We start from the raw sequence: 27,192 nt of genomic DNA on the forward strand, positions 1-27,192 counted from the left end.
TTCTCCCTTCTTTGCCCTTTTTTCCTTATTTTTCAGAAAAATCGTTGCTTATATGTATTTGGTGGCCAGCGATCGAAGACCTATTTGAATGATTTCTTTAGTTATGATGTGGACTCTGATCATGTAGACATAATATCAGATGGCACCAAGAAAGACTCTGGAATGGGTAAAGGCATTTAGTGATTCTTCTCTCGTGTCTTAGCTCCTTTAGAAAGAAGACTGTAGCCCATTATCTTTTCTCTCTAACCATTCTTCACCCTTTCCCCTATGTCTTTAATTGAAGTAACTCTAAGTCAGAGAAAGAAAAATCTACCAGCTAAATTATTCAGTTTTATCTGTTTAAAATATGAGTTACTATATTATTTCCTTTTATAAGTTTCTAAAAGAATTATTTGTATGCTTATTTGGGAGGGGCTTTGCTAAAATGAATATCTTAAAAACTATCTTATTCTATTTTTGTTAATCCTTTCCACCTTCTACTTTCACTGTAGTGATTTCTATAATAGGCAATAGCATAATAGAGTATGTTTTTGTTCTGAGGGAGGACCTAATGTAACTAGTAACTCCTTTTAAGTTTGCAAGCTCAGCATCCAAATTATTCTCCTAGGTAAGAGAGTGACTTATTTGCCTTAGATAGTCCCAGTGTCATGCATATTGCCCTGGCATGGTTACTGATAGTGCCCCATTCACTCTTAAGTATCTTATTTTGGATAATAATTTACATAGTTACCGTATGTAGTAGTCATTTTGCCTGTGGTTATTATACACAGAAGAATGATATTTAAGACTCAGTGGTTTAAAATGTCTAATTTGAGAAATTAGATCAGCTTGCTTTTTTTCTTTTAGCTATTATTTCTTTTTTAATTTTTTTTAATGTTTACTTATATTTGAGAGAAGGAGAGACAGAGTGTGAGGGAAGGGCAGAGAGAGAAGGAGACATAGAATCTGAAGCAGGCTCCAGGCTCTGAGATGTCAGGACGGAGCCCGACACGGGGCTCAAACTCACAAACTGCAAAATCATTACCTGAGCTGAAGTAGGATGCTTAACCGACTGAGCCACCCAGGTGCCCCCTAGCTATTATTTATAAAAATAAATAGTTGATACTACTGAGGAAAAATTTAAAAATAAATTTTTTGGACAAGATGGCACCATACTTAAAGTGAACATGAAGGGACCCTCAGGACTCTTTCCCCATATTTCTTACTAGACAGAAGCTAGAGCTTTATTTTCTGGGGGAAATGAGTACGGAGGTGTTTTTCCCACAATAGTTAAGCTCCTTCCCAAGGTTAAAAGAAAAAAGTGGCAAAGAGCAATAGTAGCAAAGACCTACTACAAAAATTCACTCTAAGTAAGCTTTAATGACAGTCATTTGGAGATTTTTAAAGATTAGTTGTTGTTGTTGTTACAGTAATTATAGTAATTTGCAAAACGGGTTAGGATAATGCTTTGTTCGTGGTTATGGCTAGCTTTAGAGCCAGCAAAGTGTGATAGTTATTCTTTGTTCAATTTTGTTTTGATTCTAAAAGTAATAATATGCTCACTATAGAGAATTTGGAAAATATAGAAAGATGCAAAAAAGAAAATGTATCAAACTATTCAGACATAATACATTATCATTTTGGTATATTTCTGTCTAGTTTTTAAAAAGTTTACTTATTGTGCCTCATTAAGCAAAGTAGGGGGTTTGTGTTCTAGGAAGACGAAGTCATCTTCCCCTCTGAAAAAGCCTCTTATAGTTGGCTTTGGCGTCTTCCGGGAATAGGGAAGCAGGGATTGAGTCCTTCTGAGTCTGGGTTTTCAGCTGAGGTAGAGAGAGAATACAGTGCTTATAACCAGAAAGTTCAGAGTGGGGTATAGTTACCTCCAGGACCCATTACTGTTAACTAGCCTGGGCTTCATGATAGTCATAGAAGTGGATTCTTTAACAATAAAATAATAATAATACAGTTTCCCAGGGTCACCTGGGTGGCTCAGTTGGTTAAGTGTCTGACTTCAGCTCAGGTCATGATCTCATGGCTGGTGAATTTGAGCCCCGCACTGGGCTCTGTGCTGACAGCTCAGATTCTGTGTCTCCCTCTCTCTGCCCCTTCCCTGCATCATGCTCACACGCGCTCTCTCTCTCTCTCTCTCTCTCTCAAAAAATTTTTTTTAAATTTTAAATAATAGTTTCCCAAAAAAAAGTATTTATTGTATAAAACTTTGCAGAATTTGATATTCTATTTTAAATTTACATTAAATTGTAATTTTTTTCATCATATGGTTTTACTACCTTGGATGGGAAGTATTAGGAAAAAGACAAGTGTGGATTCATTCCCTAATTACTGCTGTAGTCAGCTTTTGTGAAATCAAAATCACCAGTTTTGCTGTGTTCTTTAATTTTTAATTAATTCATTTATGGTGAATTATTTCATGCAAATAAGTTTATTCATTAATTTAAAATATTTGTTGCTAACATCTAAGTTTGACCCTCTCTCTTCTTCCCTCCTAACATATTTTGGTGCCTTCCCTGTGCCATGTATGTTTTAAGAACTTTGAGAAATGGCTGTGGGCCTGGGGGTTAAGATCCTTCTTCTTAGAGGACCCCATACTACTGGAGAGGCTCACATTTGCCATTCAGTCCTGGGAAGAAAAACCTTCCATGAGAATAAGTCACGTGGGAGGTCCCGGGTAGATAGCTCAGGTTGGGAAACCATCTCTGCAGAGGTCATCTTTAAGATTTAACATGAGAAGTAGAGAATTAGGAAGAACCATATTAAGAAGTGAGTGAAGAACAAGTACAGAGGTCCCAAAGCAGGAAAGAACTTCATGTATTGCAGGAAGAGATGAGGCTGGTGCCTGTTGAGGGTGGGGAAAGTTGGTATGAAATGAGGTTAGCAAATTGGATAATTCTGTGATTATTCAGTGCCTTGTACAGATGCAAGAAATTGGATTTTTTTTCCCTAAGTAGAATAGAAATTTATTGACAGGTTTAATGCCATGGTCTTGATCTGATTGATTGAAGTTTTGAAAATACCAATCTTTTGCCCAGCTACTCATTTTCCAAGTGCTTAATTTTCACAGTATGCCTACAAGTTGCAGTGTCCAAAGGTTGTATGGTGCTTTAAGTGAGGATTTTTCTGGCAGAGTTGAGCATCTGGTTAGACTATATACTTGGAAATTTTTCCCACCTAACACTCCTGTGGTTTTACTTGGAATTGTGGAACCTCAGTGGCTCTGTCGGGTGTGTACGAATGAAACTGAAATCCTGTTCTTCTTTTTTGTTCTTTCTTTTTCTCCACCTTCCTCCCTCCTTCCTTCTCTCCCTCTCTCCCCTTCTTCTCCCTCCCTCTCTTCGTTTCCTTCTCTTTCTCTCTTCCTTCCCATTTGTCCTTTCCTCTCTACCCTCCACCATGTACCTCTTTCTCCCTGTCTGTCTCCCCACACCTCCCTCCCTACCTGGTATTCTGATACTCCCATGGCCAGAATTGACAACCACTGTGTTAGCTCTACGGAGCCCATCTCAGTTGGTAGTCAGGTCACCTTGAACAAGTTACCTAATTTCTCAGCTTCAGCTTGTGTGTCTATAAGTAACCAAAATTATATAGTGTCCCCGCTCATGACCAGATTGACCCTCTAGTTTTTGGCTGGTGTTACTCTTGGGTACCTCAGTTTTCACTAGAATCTGCCAATGATACCTCAGGCTCACTGATCTATTCAGTAATTAACTCATGCTAGCTTACCTTCATCTTTTCTGTATTCCCATTGCACCCTCACTAGTTTGGGCTGTCATCACCTGTTTAGCCTCTGTTCCTGGTCTTCTTCCTCCTCCTCCTTCTCTTCTTCTTCTTTTTTGGTTTGTTTGTTTATTTTTAAAATACTTTATTTTTAAGTAGTCTCTACACCCAATGTGGGACTCAAACTCAACAACCCTGAGATCAAGAGCTGCTCACTCCATCGACTGAGCCAGCCAGGGGCCCTGAAAACGTATCTTATTTATTCTGAATGAACAAAGGCTATTACATTGATTGTTTCATTAAAACTTCTCAAAGGCTTATCAAATTCTTGTATTTGCTATAGTTATTTTGTGTTGAGAATATCGTTGATAAATATTTACTTGATTACACTTGACTGTAATAAGTGGTCTTCCTCTTCTGCCCCTCCCCTCCCCTCCAACTCATTCTCCATACTGCAAGCAGAATATAGCAGTTTTGTGTTACCAGCTAAGTGCAGAATCATATGCTTTAACATTTATTCAGCAGATAACTTTTTGGTCACCTACTAGGTGCTAGAGATAAAAATTGTGAATAAGAGTTCTATCTTCCTAAAGCTTACAGTTGTGTATGGAGAGAACAAAGAAGTAGATTAACAACCCTACTTTTTGATTAGTGTTAACAAGATAAGAAAATCTCTTTTAAAAATGTCAACTAGATAGATCTTCATCCTTGATTAAAATTTTTTTCATTGTTTCCCTTGCCCTCAGCATTAAGCCTAAACTCTGCCTACTCTCAGATTCCTATGTGATATACCGCACTTTAGTTAGTTCTCCAGCCCCATTTTTAGGATCCACCTTCATCTTGCCACCAATTCTTTGTTTTAATACCACTGAATATTAATCCTTTTTAGATACAATGCTTTTTCTTGCCTTTGAGTTTCTGCCCATGCTGTTCTCCTTACCTGAATCACTCTTCCCTCTGACTTCGAAAGTGTAGCTAACTCGTGCTCATGTTTCAGATCTCAGTTTACAGATTATCATCTCCTGAAATTCTCTTAACTCCTCAAGCCCAGGTGAAGAGTTAAAGCATGTGGTTATAATCTTTATTGTTAATACAATTCTCGATATTCATCTGACAGTATAACCTTAACTCTGCCTTTCAAAACCTGTGAAAAGCTTAGCTGAAATACATAGACTTTAATCAAGATTTCCTAAAGAGCATTCAATCTTTTCAGTACTCTACATCTCCTAAAAATATCTTTCACTGGATTAAGTTAGACCAGTCAGAAAACCTTGTGTCAGAACTATGTTATATTAAAAAAAAAAAAAGAACTATGTTATATTATATTGTCCTCCCATAGGATTACTTACATCTGATTTTTAAAAGTCCATTTAAAAGTAAAGTAAAATAAAATTATTTTATTTTTCCTACTAGATTATTATTTTTAAGCCATGAAAAGTCCTTCTAAGGACAAGGCAGGATACTATTTAAATTTCCACATTATTAAATATTCTTAGAAAACATCAATTTTGTTCCATTACATGGATGCTCTGTAGCTTATTTAAACATTCTGTTTATTAACTGTTCTTCCCAAAGCTTTTCTACTACAGTTAATTACTATAATTTGAGATGGACCTAACATATAATTACTGTGTTTATCTATGATTCAGTAATGTGGGTTATTTGATTAAAACTGCACTTATGATGTATGTTTCAAATTGGATTGTTTGAAATCATAGAAGAAATTTGAACTATTAAGATCACCAATTAGAGATGCATATGTAATTGTAAAATTACTGCTGCTTATTATAATTTTTTATTGTGTCAGATACTATAAGATCTTAAATGTTGCTCTTTACCATTATGTAAATGAATTATCTTAGATTTAACATCTCAAGATATGAAGAAGCCTCAACTCTTACTAGAGTATAACAATTTTATGCTCCCCTCAGAAGGAGATTACAACTTAAATCAGCAGATCAGCAGCTGCGTAGAAAGAAGGGATTTATTAGTATTGTGTCTAACACATACATAATTACATCAAAATTCAGCACATCTAAAATTTGGGTTTATTTCTGAATAACGTTTGGCAAGCACAGGGGATTTAGCAGACTCCCCATATGTAAACTCTGGTTTTAACAGTAATTGAAAATTATGTTTAGAAGATAGTCTGTCACACCACCAAAGCTTTATAGTTTGGTATAGAAACTCAGTTTATTGTAGTAGGATTACTTTCTCATATCTGTATTATTCAAGATAACATACACAGATTAAGTTTTTGCCATTTGCCAGATGCTAAGTCAAGCATTGGTGATACATACAGAGCTCTTACAACCTAATCCCTGTTCTCTACTAGTTATGTATTTACTTGTTTTGTTCCTTAACATCTGTTGACTGTATTTTCCCACATCTGTCACTGTTTATTCCATTCTGTTCTAACCATGATGACAGATTGGTATAATTGAAAGAATAGTGAATTGAGAATCAGAAGACTTGGTCTCTCTTCTTCTGGGTCTGCCATTCATCCCTCTGCAACTTTGGCAGAATTGTATGCATAATCCCTCCGGGCCTGATTATTCATCTGAGAATGAGGAGATTGAACCAGTTGATCTTAAGGCCTCATCTAGCTCCAAAATTTTGACAGTTAAATTTCATTCCCTTCTGCTGTCAGACTGTGAAACTAACACGAGGGCTATGCTTATAATGTCTGCAAGATCTGATTTAGCTATAAACATATTTTCATGAAAACCTTAAAAGCAAAATCTTACTGATTTTTAGTTCAGCTTTCAAAATTGGTCAAACATTGACATTATTGGCATTGTTTTTTAAAAAGTAAAAGAGTGTGCATGTTTGTATGAATGTAATTATATAGAATAAATCCTTACAGTTTTTACCCTTTTAGACTTTATCAATTAACTAAATCAGGCCAGTTCAGCCATATAGAGAGGATTCTGGAGCTAATGAGTTGCTGTCATTAATGTAGATTCTTTACTGAGCTAGGTAATGGTAGTGCTTATTTTCAGTATAATGGGCTTCATTGCTTTTTTTTTTTTTTTTTAATTTTTTAAAATTTATTTCTGAGAGAGAGAGACAGCGTGAGCAGGGGAGGGTCAGAGAGAGAGGGAGATACGGAATCTAAAACAGGCTCCAGGCTCTGAGCTGTCAGCACAGAGCCCGACGCAGTGCTTGAACCCACGAACCATGAGATCATGACCTGAGCCGAAGTTGGACACTTAACCGACTGAGCCACCCACACGCCCCTCATTGTTTTCTATTTAGCATCTTTTCTACTTGTGCCATTATTCTAATAAAATTGGATTATGTACTTTTTTCCTCTCAATGTTACAGTTAATAACTTTCCATAATTACCCCCTTCCACTCTCCCAGAGGTGTTTTTGCTTAGTTACAAGCTTATACAAGTTTCTTTTTTCTTTTTTATTAAAGTTTATTTATTTTGAGAGACAGAGAGCTCAAGCAGGGGAGGGGCAGAGAGGGGGGAGAGAGAGACAGAGACAGAGAGAGATCCCAAGAAGGCTCCACACTGCCACTCACAGAGCCTGATGTGAGGCTTCATTCCTTAACCATGTGATCATGACCTGAGCCAAAACCAAGATTTGGATGCTTAACTGACTGAACTACCCAGGGGCCCCTCATATTTTTTAATATAAAATTTAGGTCATTTGATAGTAAATGTGAAATAAAGTTCACCAGTAGAAACAAACATGCAAGAACACTAAAGAGTTTTGAAAATGAAAAGGTAATGAAGTAGTATTAACTCTACCAGATATTTATAAAGGTACACTTTTGTACAGATTAATGAAATGGAACAGAACAGATAGTATGAAAAAAATGTAATGCTTAGCCCTGGTACTGGCAACTTTCAGAAATGAAAGGAAGGCCAAGAGAGTTGTAGGGATGTCAACTAACCTAGCACCATGATTTGGTTGTATTGCTGAACAATCCTGGAACTGCCTACTTGCAAAATTTTGTTATATAAACCAATTAATCAACTGTTATTCAGGTTTTCTTTTACTTGAAGCTGAAAATATCCTAACAAATAGAGAATTTTTAGAAAGCTGTTTTTATTAAACTTACACTTCCATGACAGTTCTAAAATTGTATTTTTCCTGTGTCTTAACTAAAGCAATTAATAATACCTTCTTTGGATCCTTAAGCAAAAATAGAGTTGAGATTAGTTCATGAAGTAATGGAATAATGTATCTTCCTCAAGAATTTTTTTAATTTTTTTTAACATTTATTTATTTTTGAGAGAGTAAGACACAGCATGAGCGGAGGAGGGGGAAAGAGAGAAGGAGACACAGAATCTGAAACAGGCTCCAGGCTCTGAGCAAGCATTCAGCACAGAGCCTGACGCAGGGCCTGAACCCACGAACTGGGAGATTGTGACCTGAGCCGAAGTCAGACACTCAACCAATTGAGCCACCCAGGCGCTCCTCTCAAGAATTGAAATGACTTCAAAAATACCTCAGTTATTGGGGCACCTGGGTTTAGGTTACGTTAAGTGTCCAACTTCAGCTCAGGTCATGATCTCTTAGTTCATGGGTTTGAGCACCACATCGGGCTCTATGCTGACAGCTCAGAGCCTGGAGCCTGCTTCGGATTCCATGTGTCCCTCTCTCTTTGCTCTTCCCCTGCTTGTGCTCTTTGTCTCTCAAAAACAAATAACCATTGGGGCGCCTGGGTGGCTTAGTCGGTTAAGCGTCCGACTTTCGCTTAGGTCATGATCTCGCGATTCGCGGGTTTGAGCCCCGTGTCGGGCTTTGTGCTGACAGCCAGCTCAGAGCCTGGAGCCTGTTTGAGATTGTGTCTCCCTCTCTCTCTGACCCTCCCCTGCTCACGCTGTCTCTCTCTCTCTCTCTCCTAGAAACAAATAAAACATTAAAAAAAAAAAAACAAATAACCATTAAAAAAATAATTTAAAGAAAATACCTCTGTTATCTTTTTATCTTCCATGTAGGGTTTCTGTATGTTACAAATTCTGTTAATTTTCCTCTTTTGGGTTAACCAAAGAAAATGAAAAGAAAAATGTGATTCAGACTGTCAGATAAAATATTTTTTAGTTGTCCTATTTCAAGTTTTAAGGATGCTAAAGAAAAAATAGAGTTGAAGGATTATCATTGTAATTTCCTGGAAAAACTAAAAACAGGTTGGCTGTAATAGTTGTTTGTTGTATTATTCTTATTTTCTATTTTCTTAGACAAGTGTCCTTTCAAAATGAGTTCACGATTAACATATGGTCTTGTTTGCTGATCTGTTTAATTTTTCTTTGTGAGTCAGTATATTTATAAAGACTGATTGAGATTCCTGCCATTCAGTTGAGCTTTTTGGCAGTTGAATCTAAAAGCTTTTAAAATACTGTATGTTGTAAATCTGCTATTCTTTTCCCCTCCCCTCACAACTACCCATTAGAAACCATTAAATTGAAAAGATAGCTTTGTTTTCTTTTTGGGAAGAAAATTAATACAGAAGACTGTTAATAATTATAACATGTTAAAATGAAACTTCTTTCTTGGTTTTGACCTTTAGGTCGTTTTAGTTTTTGATAATGCCATTTTTGTTCAACCAGTTTTTATTTTTATAAATTATTATAGAAGTAATGCAGTTGAGCATAATTAATAAAACAGAATTCAAACAATATAAAATGCTATAATATGAGAAGTATTTCTGCCAAAGTAGCAAAATAACATAGGTGGTAGATTTCCTTCACCAGAAATAAACCCTAGAAAAATAAAATGAGAGCCAGCTGACCTCCAGAAACTCTTTAAATGAGATCAAATGCTTTCTGTCCCCTAAATTACCTTGAGTTAATTTTTATTCCTTCACTACAGAAACAGCAGCAGTAGCCTATATAATTAGTGCCAGAATTCAAAGAACAACATTAGTGCATAAACCCTACTGGCATTAAGAATTGATATCAATATGCTGGCGAGGATGTGGGGAAACGGGCACCCTCCTACACTGTTGGTGGGAATGCAAACTGGTGCAGCCCCTCTGGAAAACAGTGTTTTCCTGAGGAGGTTCCTCAGGAAAATAACAATAGAACTCCTCTATGACCCAGCAATAGCACTGCTAGGAATTTACCCAAGGGATACAGAAATGCTGATACATAGGAGCACATGTACCCCAGTGTTCATAGCAGCACTCTCCACAGTAGCTAAAACATGGAAAGAGCCTAAGTGTCCATCAACGGACAAATGGACCAAGAAGATGTGGTTTATCTATACCATGGAATACTACATGGCAATGAGAAACAATGAAATCTGGCCATGTGTAGCAACGTGGATGGACCTTGAGGGTGTTATGCTGACGAAATAAGTCAGGCAGAGAAGGACAAATATCATATGTTTGCATGTATAGGAGAATTAGGAGGAACTTAACGGAGGACCATGGGAGAGAAGAAGTGGGGAAATGGTGGGGGAAAGGGAGAGAGGCAAACCATGAGAGACTCTTGAATGCTGAGAAACAAACTGAGGACTGATGGGTATGGGGGGAGGGAGGAGATGGGCATGGAGGAGGGCACTTGTGGGGATGAGCACTGGATGTTATATGGAAACCAATTTGACAGTAAACTATTTGTAAAAAAAATAAAAATAAAAATAAAAAAGTTTAGATGCACCGTAAAAAAAAAATTGATATCAATAGATATGGATTGACCATCTACTCTTAGTAATTCATTTCTTCTTCCCCTCACCCTTCAGGTCCAGGAAGACTGACTTCTACTTCCTTCAAAGGGTCTAAAGATGTGAAACCCTCACAGAGGGGGATGATAGTAGAATTGATTAATCTGGTTCTTTGTGCCTAGGCCTCACTTGCTTCTGCCTCTTCTATTTTCCTTAAATTCACTAGTACTGATACTAGTTAAGGCCTGACCTTTAATCTCCCTAATGTAATATATCTTAATGAAAGAATAGCTGATACCCTGAAAAATATTACCTCACAGAGCAATATAATTAGATAGCTGAGGACTAGAGCTGTCTCAAAAGAAATCAATAAACTAACAACATACATGATCTAAAGCAGAAGTATTACAATAGATAAACCAGGAATTTAAAACAAGCATGATTGGGGCACCTGGGTGGCTCAGTATGTTAAGTGTCCAACTCTTGATTTTGGCTAAGGTCATGATCAGATGGTTCGTGACTTTGAGCCCCACATCAGGCTCTGCACTGGGATTCTCTCTCTCTCTCTCTCTCTCTCCTCTCTCTCTCTCTCTCTCTCTCTCTCTGCCCCTCTCCTGCTCGCATGTATGTTCCCTCTCTTCTCTCAAAATAAATAAATAATAATAATAACAATAAAACAAGCATGATTAATATAATTAAAGATATAAAAGGGAATTAACAATAGGAAATAACTAAAAATCATAAAAACCAAATGAAATTATTAGATATGAAAAATATATTTGCAATGAAGACTGTAACAAATATTATAAATAGAATGGATATGAATGAATAAATTAGTTGCAAAATTAGAATGAATACTCCTTCAGGAAGAAATAGGGGAAAAAAAGACAAAGAGATAGAAAATATAAAAGAAAAACCAAAGGACATGGAAAAGAATTGTGTGAGTACCAGCATCTTAATAGCAGTAACAGGAGAGAAAAATAAAAGTTTAAGAAGGCAAAATAATTGAAGAAATAATGGAAGTAAATTGGCTAGAATTCAGAAAAGACAAAAGGCCTCAAATTGGTGAAAGGGCTTATAGTTTACCAGCCAGAAAGAATAAGGGGAATACTTAAGTTAAAGTAAGATTTCACATTACTTACACATTCAAGTAAGGTTAAGAATATCAAAGGAGGGGCAGTTGGGTGGCTCAGTCGGTTAAGCATCCAAGTCTTGGTGTCCAAGTCTTGGTTTCAGCTCAGGTCATGATCTCACTGTTCGTGGGTTTGAGCCTCATTTAAGGCTCTGTGCTGACAGCTCAGAGCTTGCTTCAGATTTTCTGTCTCCCTCTCTCTCTGCTCCTTTTCTGCTCATGTTCTCTCTCTCTCAAAAATAAACATTTTGAAAAAATAATAAAAGATGTTTAAAAAAAAAAAAAAGAATATCAAAGGGGTGCCTGGGTGGCTCAGTTAAGCATCCAATTCTTAATCTCAGCTCAGGTCTTGATCTGGGGTTCATGAGTTCAAGATCCTCATTGGGCTCTGTGCTGGGTGTTAAGCCTACTTTAAAAAAAAAATCAAAGACATAGGGGAAATTCTGAAAGATTTCAGAGTAAGATGACCTGCAATGGAACGAGATTGATGGATGGATGGATGGATATCAGACAGCTCAACAGCAATAGTGAATGGAAGAAGAAGTAAAGTTGAAGAATACAGTGACTTGGTAGGAGGTTGAGAGAGGGAGAGAGAATCGTAAGCAGACTCCACATTCAGCACTGAGCCTGATGCAAGCTCAATCCTTCGACTATGAGTGAGATCATGACCAGAGTCAAAATCAAGAGTCAAACACTCAACTGACTGAGCCACCCAGGTGCCCTGAAATTACTGTAAACCAAGAAATTTATATTCTCCTAACTTTCATTTGTTAGCGTGAAGTAAAATATTCTTAGGTATATTTGCCTCAGAAAGTTTACTATAGGAAGACCGATATTGAAAACCAGTTTGGAAGCAAGACTCAGAAATAAATTGAGGAGATTTGTGATTGTGAGTATGTGATAGGGTCGCCTGGGTGGCTCAGTTGGTTAAGCGTCCGACTTGGCTCAGGTCATGATCTCACGGTTCATGGGTTCAAGCCCCTCATCAGGTTCTGTGCTGACAGCTCAGAGCGTGGAGCCTGTTTCAGATTCTGTGTCTCTCTCTGTCTCTCTTCCCCTCCCCCACTCATGCTCTGTCTCTCTCTGTCTCAAAATTAAATAAAACCAAAAAAAAATTTAAGAAGTATATGATAAGTGATGATCAAATTTTCTTGAGAAAATTTATTGTTGCCAAAAGAAAAGCACTAGGACCAAAATTCTAAACAATGAAAATAAAATGGGGGAAGGGGAATGGGCCACCATATATACTTCAAATATTCTGATTGGATGTATAGGTAAGAAAATATTCTCTATTAAAACTTTATCATTCCAGGGGCGCCTGGGTGGCTCAGTTGGTTAAGCATCCGACTTCGGCTCAGGTCATGATCTCACAGTTTGTGGGCTCGAGCCCCACGTCAGGCTCTGTGCTGACAGCTAGCTCAGAGCCTGGAGCCTGCTTCAGATTCTGTTATCTCCCTCTCTCTCTGACTCTCCCCTGCTCACGCTGTCTCTCTCTCTCTCTCTCTCTCAGAAATAAATAAAACATTTAAAAATTTTAAAAAAAATTTATCATTCCAAATATCTTATACCAGGCTCAGGATCTAATGGATCTTTATTGTCTTTCAAGCTTCCTTTTGCTTTCCTGTGTCATCTCTCACTGTTACTGTTTCTTATATCCCATGTCATTCTTTTTCCTGGATTCCTTTTTTGTTTTATTTTGTTGGAATCATTCCTCAAATAATTGTTTCATATGTAGTCTTTGATACAAATTGTCATATTTCTGCTGATCCAAAAAATTCCTTTATTTCATTCTCATTGTTGGAAATAGAATTTTAGTTCCATCTTTTTATATGCCTCCGACTTTTAAGTTATTATTCCATTGTATTCTACCATTGTTTTGGGTTTTTTTTCAGCATTCATTGTTACAGATAAAAGGTCTAATGTTAGTTTGATACTTACTCTTTCATAGGTAATAATCTGCTTTTTTTTTTCCTTCTCTAGAAGCTTTTTGAATTTTTCTTCTTATTCCTAGAGTTTTAAAGTTTCATTAGGTGATCTCTCTCTCTCTCCTCCCCCCACCCCTCTCTCAGTTTCTCCCACTAACCAAAAGTAGCATTTTGATGAAAACTTTGGTAAGCCAAAATGTCATAAAGCAAAGAAGCAATTACCATTTATTTATAAAGAAAACATTTCCCATCTTCCCAGAGTCCCCAAAAAAACCTCTCTCAGGCATTTCTGGTACCTTAGGACACATGTTGCTAAATGATGCACAAGATAAATTGAGATAAAAGCACAGACGCTCACACACACAGTTCACAGCTCTGGGCTGCTTGATGCACTGAGATGCTGAGCGTGGTTCCTGGGGAGCGGCTGCGTGGAGCCACCCTCACTGCAGGGTGCTCACTGCCCCTCTGAGGGCTCACTGCAAAACAGGCACAGAATGCTATTTTTATTCTTTACCTTTTTTTCATAAAGTGAAAATCCTCCTCATACCTCTTTCAGTTAGCAAAAACAAGTACTAATGTAGATCTTTCATAGAAGCAAAGTGGCGTAATGTAAACTTTCAAAAAGCCGGGAATACCTATATATAAAGTCTTTTTTTTTTTTTTTTCCCCAAAACATGCTTTGCACCCAGGGCTCTTTCAAACAGGACACCGCTTGTTTCTTCTATTCAAGGAAACTGTCTTTAATTATTTTTTTCTCCTATGTTATTTCACCTCTCCAAGTGTTCTTCTCAGACGGATTTCTTAACTTCAGTCATTTTTATCCTCTGTGTCCCTTAACTTTTCTGTCATAATTTCTATATCTTTTGCTATACTTGTAATAATATCATTTTTATCTTATGACCACTAATTTTTTAACTATGGACATTGTTTTTCATTTTGTCATCTGATTTTTTGATCAGTTTTCCTTTTTAATATCATATTTTCTATTCCTTTTTATGGAACTTACTCTTGTTTTACACTTGTAATATTCTTTTTATTCTTTACAAAGATAAAGAGCTTGGGGTCATTTTTTTTTTAAGTTCTGTTTCTTTCTGTGATTTATTTTTCCCCATTCTATATATCCTATCTTTGTGCTGTTGAAATTTTTCTCATATGTCTTCTAATCCCTGTCTAAACATTAAAATTTATGAATAAAGGACCATATCTGTTAAAAAAAAAAAAAAAAAAAGATCATTGACCGTGACTTCCTGTGCAGCACATAGGTGTATTTCCCCACAGGCCGCGTCCTTACTTAAGACACTGGCCAGGGATTTTCTGTCACTGCATGGCACATACTTCCCACCAGGCTTTCTTCCCTAAGATCTCTGTGAAGATTGGGAGTTACCTCAGGCTCTGCTCTCATTCTCATTCAGGCCCTTGTGTACAAGCTTTCCCCAGGGGTCCTCCTCACAGCCTACTCCTGCTTTTTGTATTTGAGGTGAGTAGGCTCTCTTTTTCTTGGCTGTGATAGCCTCACAATTTCTTATCTTATGATGACCTGCTTTCTTCTTTTCTACTGCTATTTTTCTTTCTTTTTGCCAGAATATCCTTCCTGCCAATTTTGTGGGGTGATGGGGAAGAGGGATAAAGTAGTTAGTGTTTAGTTTACTATTTGAAACCTAAAAGCCCAAACTTTAGAAATCATAAACAGCTTCTGTGAGTGAAAATCTAAGAGTCTAAAATGCTTACTAGTGCCAGGCTGTAATTCTAACATAGATATATTTCTTTAATAGGAATATGTAAAATTTCCATTAAAATGAAAAAAAAAAATTTTTTTTTTAAATTTTTTTTTTAATGTTTTATTTATTTCTAGGAGAGAGAGAGAGACAGCGTGAGCAGGGGAGGGTCAGAGAGAGAGGGAGTCACAGACTGAAACAGGCTCCAGGCTCTGAGCTGGCAGTCAGCACAGAGCCCGATGCAGGGCTCGAACCCACAAACCGCGAGATCATGACCCAAGCGAAAGTCAGACGCTTAACCGACTAAGCCACCCAGGCGCCCCGAAAAAAAAAATTTCTGTTTACAGAAGTAACAGATTTGGAGTATTATAGAAAGTGACATTTTTAATAGTTTCTTCAAGAAATCTAGAGTGCTTTTGAAGATGGACATGGAAAACTTTTTTGTTGTTGTTGGAATGTTTTTGAATTGCTACTGCATGTGGAATGGAGTGGAAGTAAAAATTAAGCTTAAGTACAATTTTTAAAATTTAGGCAAAGGACCATTAACATAGATACATTCAGTGGCACCTGGGTGGCTCCATCAGGTGAGTGTCAGACTTCGGCTCAGGTCATTGATCTCGCAGTTCAGTTCATGAGTTGGAGCCCCACGTTGGTCTCTGTGCTGACAGCTCAGAGCCTGGACCCTGTTTTGGATTCTGTGTTTCCCTCTCTTTCTTCCCCTGCTCCTCTCTCTCTCTCTCTCTCTCTCTCTCTCTCTCTCTCCCTCTCCCCCCTCTCAAAAATAAACATTTTTTAAAAATATTTTTTTAAACATAGATACATTCAGTGTAAGTTTCAATTAGCCCCCTGATTGTTAAGAACTCCTCAGCTACAAGTTTTCATTTTTATTTTTTAGAGGAAAAATCAAAAATACTGTAATTCAGTTAAAAGTAATGCCTAGTTTTAGTTTTGTAACTTCGTGCCAGCAAAATGGTTTTGAAAAGGTTTTTTTTTGGTGCCAATAAACCATCTTTCAAAACCTGAATTCCCTTTGCATCTAAATAATAGCATTCTAGATATTAATGTAAAATTTTCTTCATGACAGATATAGGAGGATAGATGAGAATTTTTCGCATTACTAAAAATCCCCATATATTTATACCGAAATACATGTTTTTTATATTTTGGTTTGTATTTTTCTTTTTCCTTATAACTATAAAAGCAACATATATTGGGAAAATACATATTATATAATAAAAGTAAAAGTGCTCTAACTGTGCCTCCTTAACTATTATATATGGTTTGATGTATGTCCTTCCATATTTTCCTAATTACATACAAGCGTATTTTATATAGAAATAGTTTTCGTTATCTTTAGTATGTAATAAAAATTATTATTTGTAAAAGTCTGTAAACTTAAAGATTAATGGAAATTTTGCCTTTGAGTATTTCTAGAGTGCAGTATTATTACGTCTCCAAGAAAATTCAGTGAAACATTTTTACTCTTAACTTTTCACACATTTCTGCTTCAAGATTGGTCTCTATTGTGTCAGTCTACACGATTTTTGTGCCCAGGACACAATATCTACCCTCCCTGTGCTGATGACACCCATTTTGTGGAAGTAATGCTTCTCTACCGGTGTTTCCTTATTCCCTTCTTTCAGTCCTCTCCATTGCAATCATAACAGCCTCCTAATTGATCTCTGTACCTCAGGAGTCTCTCTTTGTCCATGCTGCACATTAGTACTAGTTTAATATTGTGGAAAGTGCTCATCCTGTCCCTGTTCTCACCCTCCAGAGTCCTATCGTAACAGAAATCTCAACTTTGAAGAGACCCAGAACATTATCTAGTTCTACTTCGAAATTTTGAATAAGAAATCTGAGATCTAAAAAAGTTTCTTGCAGAGGAGTACCTGGCTGCCTCCGTTGGAAGAGCATGCAACTCTTGATCTTAGGGTCATGAGTGCAAGCCCCATGTTAGGTGTAGAGATTATTAAATGGTGGGGGGGGAACCTCAATAAAACAATTTAAAATTTTCTTGCATGAAATCACATAGTTAATTGAGAGAGGTGGACTAAAACAAGATTTTTTACTTCTATTTTATTTTTAATGCTTACTGATATTTAAGTTCCTAGGTTGGCCTTTATAAATCTGTTGAACACACCGATCCTATTTCTGTATTACAAATTATCAAAAATTAGATTGTGATGATGATTTTACAGTGAATATTTTAAATGAGTGAATTGTATGTATATGAATTGTCTCTCTGTAAAGCTGTTTAAAAGTCAATAATGGGTGCCTGGTGGCTCAGACGGTTAAGCGTCCAACTGGCTCAGGTCATGATCTCACAGTTCGTGGGTTCGAGCCTCGCATTGGGCTCTGTGTTGAAACCTAGCTCAGAGCCTGGAACCTGCTTCAGACTCTGTGTCTCCCTCTCTCTCTGACCCTCCCCTGCTCATACTGTCTCTCTCTCTCTCAGAAATAAATAAAAAACATTAAAACATTTTTTAAAAAAGAAATAAAAGTCATTAACAGATTTGAATGTATAACGGGGAGGTAAAACAACATTATGAAGAGTAAAAAGCATATTGGATGTGGAAAATTAAAGAAATGGGGAAATACATAGTTTCTAGTAAAGTAATGTTTTGTAATCAAAGTAATGTTTTATAATACCTTATAGTATAGATTTTATAAGCATGATGTCCTTGAGTATTAAAAACCTGTCCACAGCTTCTGCTTTTAAGAAACAATCCTTGTCCTTTCTCTCTTCTGCTCCTAAGCTGCTTCTAGGCAAAATGTGACAGTCTAGAAAGAGAAGCATGTAAAATTTGGTCTTGGCATTCTTCCGTGTTCTCACATGCTTACTCCAGCCCATTACTCCTTTGTTTCCCTCTCTTCGATGATTCCACTCCCATTTTATAGAATTCAAAATGTCTTTCCCTCTCCACTGATTTCCATTCCACCCCAAAATGTCCATTTTCTCAGTAGGTTCTTAAGTGGGTTGTTGCATGAGTTTATAAGTCATACATTTCTGCTATTTGTATTTTAAAAGATTATAGAACAGGGTCAGCAAACTTCTAATATGAAGAGCCCGATGTAAATATTTTCAGTTTTGTAGGCCTTACATACACTGTTGCAGGTATTCAACCTTGCTATTACAGGGTGCAAGCAGCCACAGATAAAATGTAAATGAACAGATGAGGTCTGATTTGACCCTAGGCAGGCCAGATCAAGCTACAGTTTGCCAGCCCATCTTAAAGAATTCTGAATTTAAAGACTGAGTATTAAGATGAAATGGGATGGAGAAATTTAAATACAATAAATATAGGCAATTATGTCCTCTACTTTTACCACTAATGAAAGTGTTCTCATTTCTTTACTGTTTATGGTTCTTCCAAGGTTATCTCAGAAATAGAAGGTAGAACCTTGGCACTTTTTAAAGTTTACCAAGCCTAGGGGCGCCTGGGTGGCTCAGTCAGTTAAGTGTCCGACTTCGGCTCAGGTCATGATCTTACAATTCATGGGTTTGAGCCCCGCATCGGGGTCTGTGCTGACAGCTAGCTCAGAGCCTGGAGCCTGTTTCAGATTCTATGTCTCCCTCTCTCTCTGACCCTCCCCTCTTCATGCTCTCTCTCTCTCTCTCTCTCTCTCACTCTCAGAAATAAATAAAACATTTTAAAAAAAAAAGTTTAAAAAAAACAAAAGTTTACCAAGCCTCATTGAGAAGATACCAGACTTTACATATCCACTAAAGACTATTGGCACAAGGGTTGGGATTATTATTAAGATGAGGTCAGTGTGCTTGTGTGGATAAATATAAATGTAATTGTGTATAGATAGATACAAGTTATGTATTGTGTAGTGTGAGTCTGTATTATTTTAGTATATATATTATGGACTGCATTTGCATGTCTCTAAAATATTCCAAACAAATTTATTAAATAGGAATATGAAAGGAGACATGAGGCAAAAATAAATGCTGGATTATTTGGCCGTAATTCGGCTAAAGTAGATATAGACAAATGAAGCTCAATGTGGCTAACATCTCTTGCCCTAATATTCTGGATTGATTGAAATATCTTACTTCAGAAGCACCTGTGTGGCTCATTCAGTTGACCCTCTGGCTTGATTTCGGCTCAGGTCATGATCTTATGTTTTGCGGGTTCAGGTCCCATGTTGGGCTCTGCTGATTGCATGGAGCTTCTCTCTGCCCCTCTCTTGTACTCTCTCTCACAAAAATATATAAATAAGCTTTTTTTTTAAGAAAGAAATATTTTACTTCAGTTTAATATTTACTTAGTGTTTTGAGCATATGATGATTGTTCATGTATACAGGAATGTAGTGTTGAAACAATGACATTGTTTTAGATTCATGGCAATTATGTCATGGTCCATAAAATTACATTTCAACTAATATGTCCATATAACTATGGTGAGAAAAATTTGCATTTGCTGTGTCAGTGTTCTGCAAATTACTGGATAATGCAGAGTGACAAACAGAAAAATAAAACTGGGACACCTGGGTGGCTCAGTCAGTTGGGCATCCAACTTTGGCTCAGGTCATGATCTTGTGGTCCATGAGTTTGAGTCCCAAGTCAGGCTCTGTGCTGACAGCTCAGAGCCTGGAACCTGCTTCTGATTCTGCATTTCCCTCTCTCTCTACCCCTCCCCTGCTCATGCTCTGCCTCTCTCTGTCTCTCAAAAATAAATAAACATTTTAAAAAGAAAAAAAGAAAACATTAACTCTGATCAGTCTGAGCCACTCAGGAAAATAAAATGGCATATTAGCCCCCAATATGTTTTAATTTTACTTGGAAATTATGTCATTTCATTGTATGTCATGAACAGATGTTCTAAATGACTTGACCTTATTAAACCTGCATTTCACTTCCTGTCAGATTTGTGCTTTTCCAGGTCAATGTTTGAAAGTTTACCTCTACTATTAAATTAGAACTGATCCAGATAATAAATCAGTTAACTAAAGCTTTGACCTTTCTTCCCTCAATAAAAATGATTACATAGTATACCGCTTCCTACCTCTTCCGTCCTTGTAACTCCTTCCTGATAGTTAGCATTCATTTATTCTTTGAACAGATAGTTGGGTAACTGTTATGTGCTGGCACTGTTTTAGGCACTGGGAACAGAATAGTAAGCCAAACTATCCCTGCCCTCATACAGCTTATATTCTGGAGTAGAGAAACAACAATAAGCAGTCGCTTCTTGTTTGATATAAAAGTTGTGTGGTATGTTTGAAGATCAGTGCTGTGGACAGAAGCAGAGCAGAGTCAGGATGGATTAATCTTGTATACAGTATTTCTACTCTTATTTAACATGAATGTTGTCCTCTTATTTCCTCTTCCAATTTATAGTTCCAATGACAGGGTTCACACAGAGAGCAACCATTGATCCTGAACTGAATGAAATACACGTCTTATCTGGACTCAGCAAAGACAAGGAGAAGAGGGAGGAGAATGTCAGAAATTCATTCTGGATTTATGACATTGTGAGGAATAGTTGGTAAGGAACTCGTCTGTATTGCAAACTCAATGTAACATTTATTTAAGGTTGTTGGTTTATTCAAAAGAGGGAAATGGAAGGCTTATGTCCATTTGTGATGTCATGCATTTATATGTCAGTGCAGGTACACCTCACTTTATTGCACTTTGCTTTATTGCACTTTGCAGATTTTTACAAGTTCAAGGTTTGTGACAGCTTTGTCAGTGCCATTTTTGTAGCAGCATTTGCGGACTTTGTGTCTCTGTGTCACATTTTGGTGATTCTCACAATATTTCAAACCTTTCCATGACTACTGTGTTTGTCATGGTCATTTTTGATCAATGATCTTTGATGTTACTATTGTAATTGCCTTGGGGCACCATGAGCTGCACGCATATCGGATGGCAAATATAACTGATAAATGTATGTGTTCTGACCATTCCACCAACCAACTGCTCCCTCATCTCTCTCCCTCTCCTTGGATCTGCCTATTCCCTGAGATATAACAATATTCAAATTAGGCCAATTAATAACCCTACAAAGCCTCTAAGTTTTCGAGTCCAGGGAAGAAAGCTAGGCCTCTTGTGCTAAACAGCCAAGTTGTGAATGCAAAGGAAAAGTTCTTGGGAAAAATTAAAAGTGCTCCTCTAGTGAACACATGAATGATGAGAAAGCAAAACAGCCTTATTGCTGATATGGAGAAAGTTTTAGTGGTCTGAATAGAAGATCAGACCAGCCACAATATTCCCTTCGGCCAGTGCCTGCTCCAGAGCACGGCCCTAACTCTTCAATTCTGTTAAGACTGAAAGAGGTAAGGAAGCTGTAGAAGAAAAATATGAAACTAGCATAGGTTGGTTCCTGAGGTTTAACTAAGAAGGCATCTCCATAACCTAAAAGCACAAGGTGAGGCAGTGGATGATGATGTAGAATTATAGCAGGTTATCTAGCAAGATCTAGCTATGCTCATTAACAAAAGTGGCTACACTAAACAGATTTTTACTGTAGATGAAACAGCCTTCTGTTGAAGGAAGATGCCATCGAGCACTTTCATAGCTAGAGAGGACAAGTCAGTGCCTGGCTTCAGAGTTTCAAGGGACAGGCTGACTGTCTTGTTAGGAGCTAATGCAGTTGATGACTTTAAGTTGAAGACTATGCTCATTTACCATTCTCAGAATTCTAGGGCCCTTAAGAATTCCTGTGCTCTGCAAATGGAACAACAAAGCCTAGAACACAGCATATCTGTTTACAGCATGATTTACTGAATATTTTAGGCCAACTGTTGAAACCTACTGCTCAGAAAAAAAGATTCCTTTCATTCTAGATGCTATGAAGAACATTCAGATTCATGGGAAGAGGTCAAAATACCGACATGGACAGGAATTTGGAAGAAGTTGATTCCAACCTTCCTGGATGACTTTGAGGGGTTCAAGACTTCAGTCGAGGAAGTAACTGCAGATGTGGTGGAAACCGCAAGAGAACTAGAATTAGAAGTGGGGCCTGAAGATGTGAACGCATTGCTTCAATCTCTCATGATAAAGTGGTTTCTTGAGAAGGAATCTACTCCTGGTGCAAATACTGTGAGGATTGTTGAAACGACAACAAAGGATTTGCAGTTATTACATAAAGTTAGTTAATAAAGCAGTGGCAGGGTTTGAGAAGATTTACTCCAATTTTCAAAGAAGCTCTAATGGATAAAATGTTAAACAGCATCATATGCTACAAATAAATCGTTCCCGAAGGGGAGTCAGTTGACGCAGCCAATTTCTTTACACTTGACCCTTGAACAGCATAGGGGTTAGTGGTGCTGAGCTCCGCACAGTTGGAAATCCATGTATAACTTCTAAAAACCCAACACCTGTGGCACTTACGTGGCTCAGCTGGTTAAGTGTCCAACTCTTGATCTCCGCTCAGGTCTTGATCTCAGGGTCATGAGTTCAAACCCTGCATTAGGCTCTCTGCTGGGTGTGAAGCCTACTTAAACACTACAAAACAAAAAAATCCCAGGAAAACCCCAACTACTAATAGCCTAATATTGACCAGGAGCCTTATCAATAACATAAATCAATAACAAAAAGTTGATTAATGCATATATTGTATGTTACATGTATTATTTACCATATTCTCAACAGTAAGGTAAGATAGAGGAAAGAAAATGTTGAGAAAATCATGAGGAAAGAGAAAATACATTTACCTTGCTGTATTGTAAAAACTGTGCATGGTAGTGGATCCATGTAGTTCAAACCAATACTGTTCAAGGGTCAACTGTATTATCTTATTTTAAGAAATTACCACAGCTCCCCCATCCTTCAGTAACCACCAGTTTCATTAGTTAACAGCCATCAACACTGAGGCAACCCCCTCCACCAGCAGAAAGATTATGACTTGCTGAAAATGCAGAAGATGGTTAGCATTTTTTAGCAATCACGTATGTTTTAATTACGATATATACATCATTTTTTTAGACAATGCTGTTGCACACTTACTAGACTACATTATAGTATAAATATAGCTTTTATATGCATTGAGAAGTGAAAGAATTCCTTTGACTCACTTAATTACAATATTTGCTTTATTGTGGTGGTCTGAAGGCGCCTGGGTAGCTCAGTTGGTTGAGCATCTGACTCTTTGATTTCAGTTCAGGTCATGAGCTCATAGTTCATGAGACTGAGCCCATGTTGGGCTCTGTGCTGACAGTGCGAACGGAATCTACTTGGGATTCTCTCTCTCCCTATCTCTGCCCCTCCGTCACTTGCACTCACACGCGTGCGTGCATGCACTCTCTCTCACAAAATTAACACTTATATAAAAAAATATTGTGGTGGTCTGGAACTGAACCCACAATATCTATGAGGTATGCCTGTATTGGGTAAAGAAGTCAATATTGGTGCCTGTGTTTACAATGATGTTCAGTGAATGGATTTTACCTCTGGATTTTTCAGGTAATAGATGATTCCTAGTCCAGAAGTCAAGAGAATTGTATTTTAGTCTAGAATTTGCTATCAAGGAGGTGTGTGAACTTGACAACAATGGTTCTTTTCATGTTTCCAGGTGGTCTTAGTTTTGGTCAAGGAAGTGATTTCACTAGAGCAGGGTAGGGGATGTTACTTTGTGTTTCCAAACCAGGACCTTTTTGTTACAGAGCATCTCACAGAACAAGTGGTGCACATTTTGCTTTGGAAAACGCTGGCCTAGAGAATCCTGCTCTAATCCTCTGTCATTACTGAATAAGTGGATATTTTACAAAAACAGGCACTTCAGAGAACTTCCTCCACACAGCAACTAAGGAAATTATTCTTTTTAAGAATTTTATTCTTTTTAATTACTTTATTTTTGAGAGAGAGAGCACAAGTGGATGAGGGACAGAGAGAGATGGAGAGAAAGAATTTCAAGCAGACTCCACGCTGTCAATGCAGAGCCCGACACAGGGCTTGATCCCATGAATTGTGATATCATGACCTGAGCCGAGATCCAGAGTTGGACATTTAACTGACTGAACCACTGAGGCACCCTAGAATTTATTATTTTCTAAGTAGAACATTTATGTTAAGCTAAAACAGAAAGAAATCTGAGTTTTTCGTTGTGAGTAAATAGATGGGGTTATCTTCTCTTTCGGACTTTGGTTGAAGCTTTCACATATGCTGTTCATATTTCATAACATGAACTAGGTTCTTTTTTTTTTTTTTATTTCAGAGAGAGAGCATGAGCAGGGGAGGGTCAGAGAGAGGGGGAGACACAGAATCTGAAACAGGCTCCAGGCTCTGAGCTAGCTGTCAGCACAGAGCCCAACGCAGGGCTCGAACCCACGAACCGTGAGATCATGACCTGAGCCGAAGTTGGACGCTTAACCGACTGAGCCACCCAGGCGCCCCTGAACTAGGTTGTTCTTAAGTGAGATTTTGGATCAACATTGAAAGAACATAAGAACTTCACTCTAACAAATTCACATTAGTGTGTGAGAGTGACCAGCGCTTTTAAGATTTGATGTGAATAAATTTAGAAGTTTTTTGTTGGTAATTAGACATCCAGTTAATTTGCTTGTTTGCTAAGTTATATAAACATTATGTATGTTGCTAAGTTTTTAGAATAGAATGCCTTAAAAAGCAATGTCTTACAGGTCTTGCGTCTATAAGAATGATCAAGCCGCAAAGGATAATCCAAGTAAAAGTCTTCAGGAGGAAGAACCATGTCCAAGATTTGCCCATCAGCTTGTATATGATGAGTTACACAAGGTACCCTAACTGCATCGACCAGTAAACTTTCCGAGACTATAATCTGAAAGAATCCCAAAATATGTTTCTTATTTTTTTAAAGTGGATTTGAATAAAAAGTTATAATACATGGTAGACATCCATAGAATATGTAGCAGACATTCAATATCATTTCTCCCTAAAACTCAACAAGATAAACATTTTCCATAGTCCAAAATTCCTGGCATTTTTTCTCTTTGCTTTGTAGCTGCATAGATCAGATTCATAGCATGACCTATTATTTCTGCACTGTGAATATCTAAATAAAAGATGTACCATTTTTAGCATTAGGATACCTTGTCCCATGATATGAAAAAGTACATGTAACTTCTGATTTTAGATTTTCCCATTGTACATGAAGTATTTTATTCCTTTTTTTCCTATCTATGAATGGTGTGTCTTTTCCATTGGGCCCATGAAAACAGCCTTGCATTCTGAACTTTTAGTGTCACTAAGTGTTCAGAGAAGTCTTTAAACATGTCTCCCTTAAACTTTACATGTGGTTTGGTGATAGGGCTCAGATTATATAACTTACTGACAGAGCTTGTTTTCTTTCTGTCTAGGCTATAGATGATTATTTAAATTCTATGCCATTTGAAACCTTTAGGTAAAAGTGAACAGAAGCCCTTTCTCTTAGAGTCTCCCAGATTTAAAAGGGCAAATGGGTTTTTTATCTATAGGACAGAAATAATATCGCTGTTGTATAATACTGTTGAATATAAATGTTTTCAAAATATCAAGAACTGCTTTAATACTTTGTGTAAGCTCAGAATATCACTAAAATTATAATAGTGAAATGATTATTGTATTCCTTTTTCATTTCCTTTTTTTGGTATTGAATAATACCATATTTTAAAAGTTATCAGTTATATATATCATTTAATATTTGGCAGTAAGTCTAAAAAAATTAATATTTTAAAATTTAAAAAGTTTCTAGTTACTCTTGACCTTCAGTGATTCAACATATGTGTCAGAGTTTTATTAAACATCTTGTTTGTTATTATGATCAACACTTGTTTAATTTAATAATCCCCATATTTATTGCCCTCAGTAAACTGTATCTTGGATTAGCTTCTTACTGTCATTGCTTTTGTTTCACATCTTCCATTGTCAGTATAATTGTGGTAATACAACTCATTTTAACATAAAATGCAAAGTGTTTAAGGAAGTAGCCATAGTATTTTAAAGTAAAACAGAAAGAAGAAAAATCAGAAGAAACATTTGGTAGAAATGTAGTGATGTTTTATTACTGTTACGCACTGCTACCAAAGTGAAGACATTTTACTAGGACTTCCGTCACTTCCTGAGTATGCTTGCGTCTTATAATGTGGCTTGTTTTATTTATTATAGGTTCACTATTTATTTGGTGGGAATCCAGGAAAATCTTGCTCTCCAAAGATGAGATTAGATGACTTCTGGTCACTGAAGTTATGTAGGCCTTCAAAAGATTACTTACTGAGGCACTGCAAGTACCTGATAAGAAAACACAGGTATAAAAATAATTCACTGAAAACTTCGATTTAACATTATCAGCTACTGTTGGTATTACCTAAATTTTGGAGATATGACTTTGTCTTTGGAAGTTTAGTAATACAGCAGTGTACATACTGTAAACATCATGACTTTTATAAATGCCCTGTTATTTTCCTTATTTTTGCTTTCCTCTTTCAAAGGAAGATACAAAGTGAAAATACGTACTGATGCTAAAATTTTCTAAATACAGAACAAGGAAATTTTGAAATTGTTAAATGGAAAAAATTTCTATGAAGGTGATGAAATTCCCCTTCCAGTAATTACTCAAGGCCTAATCACAACAAATCATTCATCAGTTCTAGATTCCTGTGTGCCTGGCCTGTTGATAGTTTTCTTAACAGTGAATGTGGTGGTACAGCTGACTAAATGGTATCTAATCTGATGTTTCACAATACAACTTCAAATTTGATTGTGATTTTACATCATTACCTTTGCCATTTAATTGCAAGATCATGTAATCAAATATTCTCATATGTATCTCCTGGGTCATGTTTGCTTTTTAGTAGTGGGTGATAAGCTACTGAAAAATGTAGACAAGCATTATCTGTCCTTTTGGTTATTGATAGTGTTCTGTGGTAATAAAAATTTATAGTTTGGAAAGAGATTAGCCTTTAATGATGATAATAGCTGCTGTTTATTGAGCAATTTTTGTGTACTACGTCTTGTATATTATTCTTACAATAAGGCAGTGGAGTAGGTTCTGTTATCAATGATAATTTTGTAAAAGAAGAAATGAGGTGTTTTTAAATGGGTTATATAATTCATCCAGGGTCACTCAGCCATTAGTGACACATTCAGGTTATGATCCTGAGTACTCCAGAGTTCATCACC

General features: G+C 36.9%; 1 protein-coding gene across 2 annotated transcripts in view; it reads left to right on the forward strand.

Moving 5' to 3' along the window:
- Window positions 1-27,192, forward strand: part of MKLN1 (muskelin 1) — a 361,418-nt gene that overhangs the window by 307,827 nt on the left and 26,399 nt on the right. For both annotated transcript variants that reach the window (XM_039243337.1, XM_039243345.1), the window contains 4 exons: window positions 37-166; window positions 20,455-20,602; window positions 24,696-24,810; window positions 26,179-26,318. In XM_039243337.1, the coding sequence (XP_039099268.1) occupies window positions 37-166; window positions 20,455-20,602; window positions 24,696-24,810; window positions 26,179-26,318 (533 nt within the window). The remainder of the gene's footprint in view (window positions 1-36; window positions 167-20,454; window positions 20,603-24,695; window positions 24,811-26,178; window positions 26,319-27,192) is intronic.

Source organism: Hyaena hyaena, unplaced genomic scaffold, assembly GCF_003009895.1.
Source record: "Hyaena hyaena isolate Hyena2069 unplaced genomic scaffold, ASM300989v1 scaffold_8, whole genome shotgun sequence".
Taxonomy (NCBI): Eukaryota; Metazoa; Chordata; class Mammalia; order Carnivora; family Hyaenidae; genus Hyaena; species Hyaena hyaena.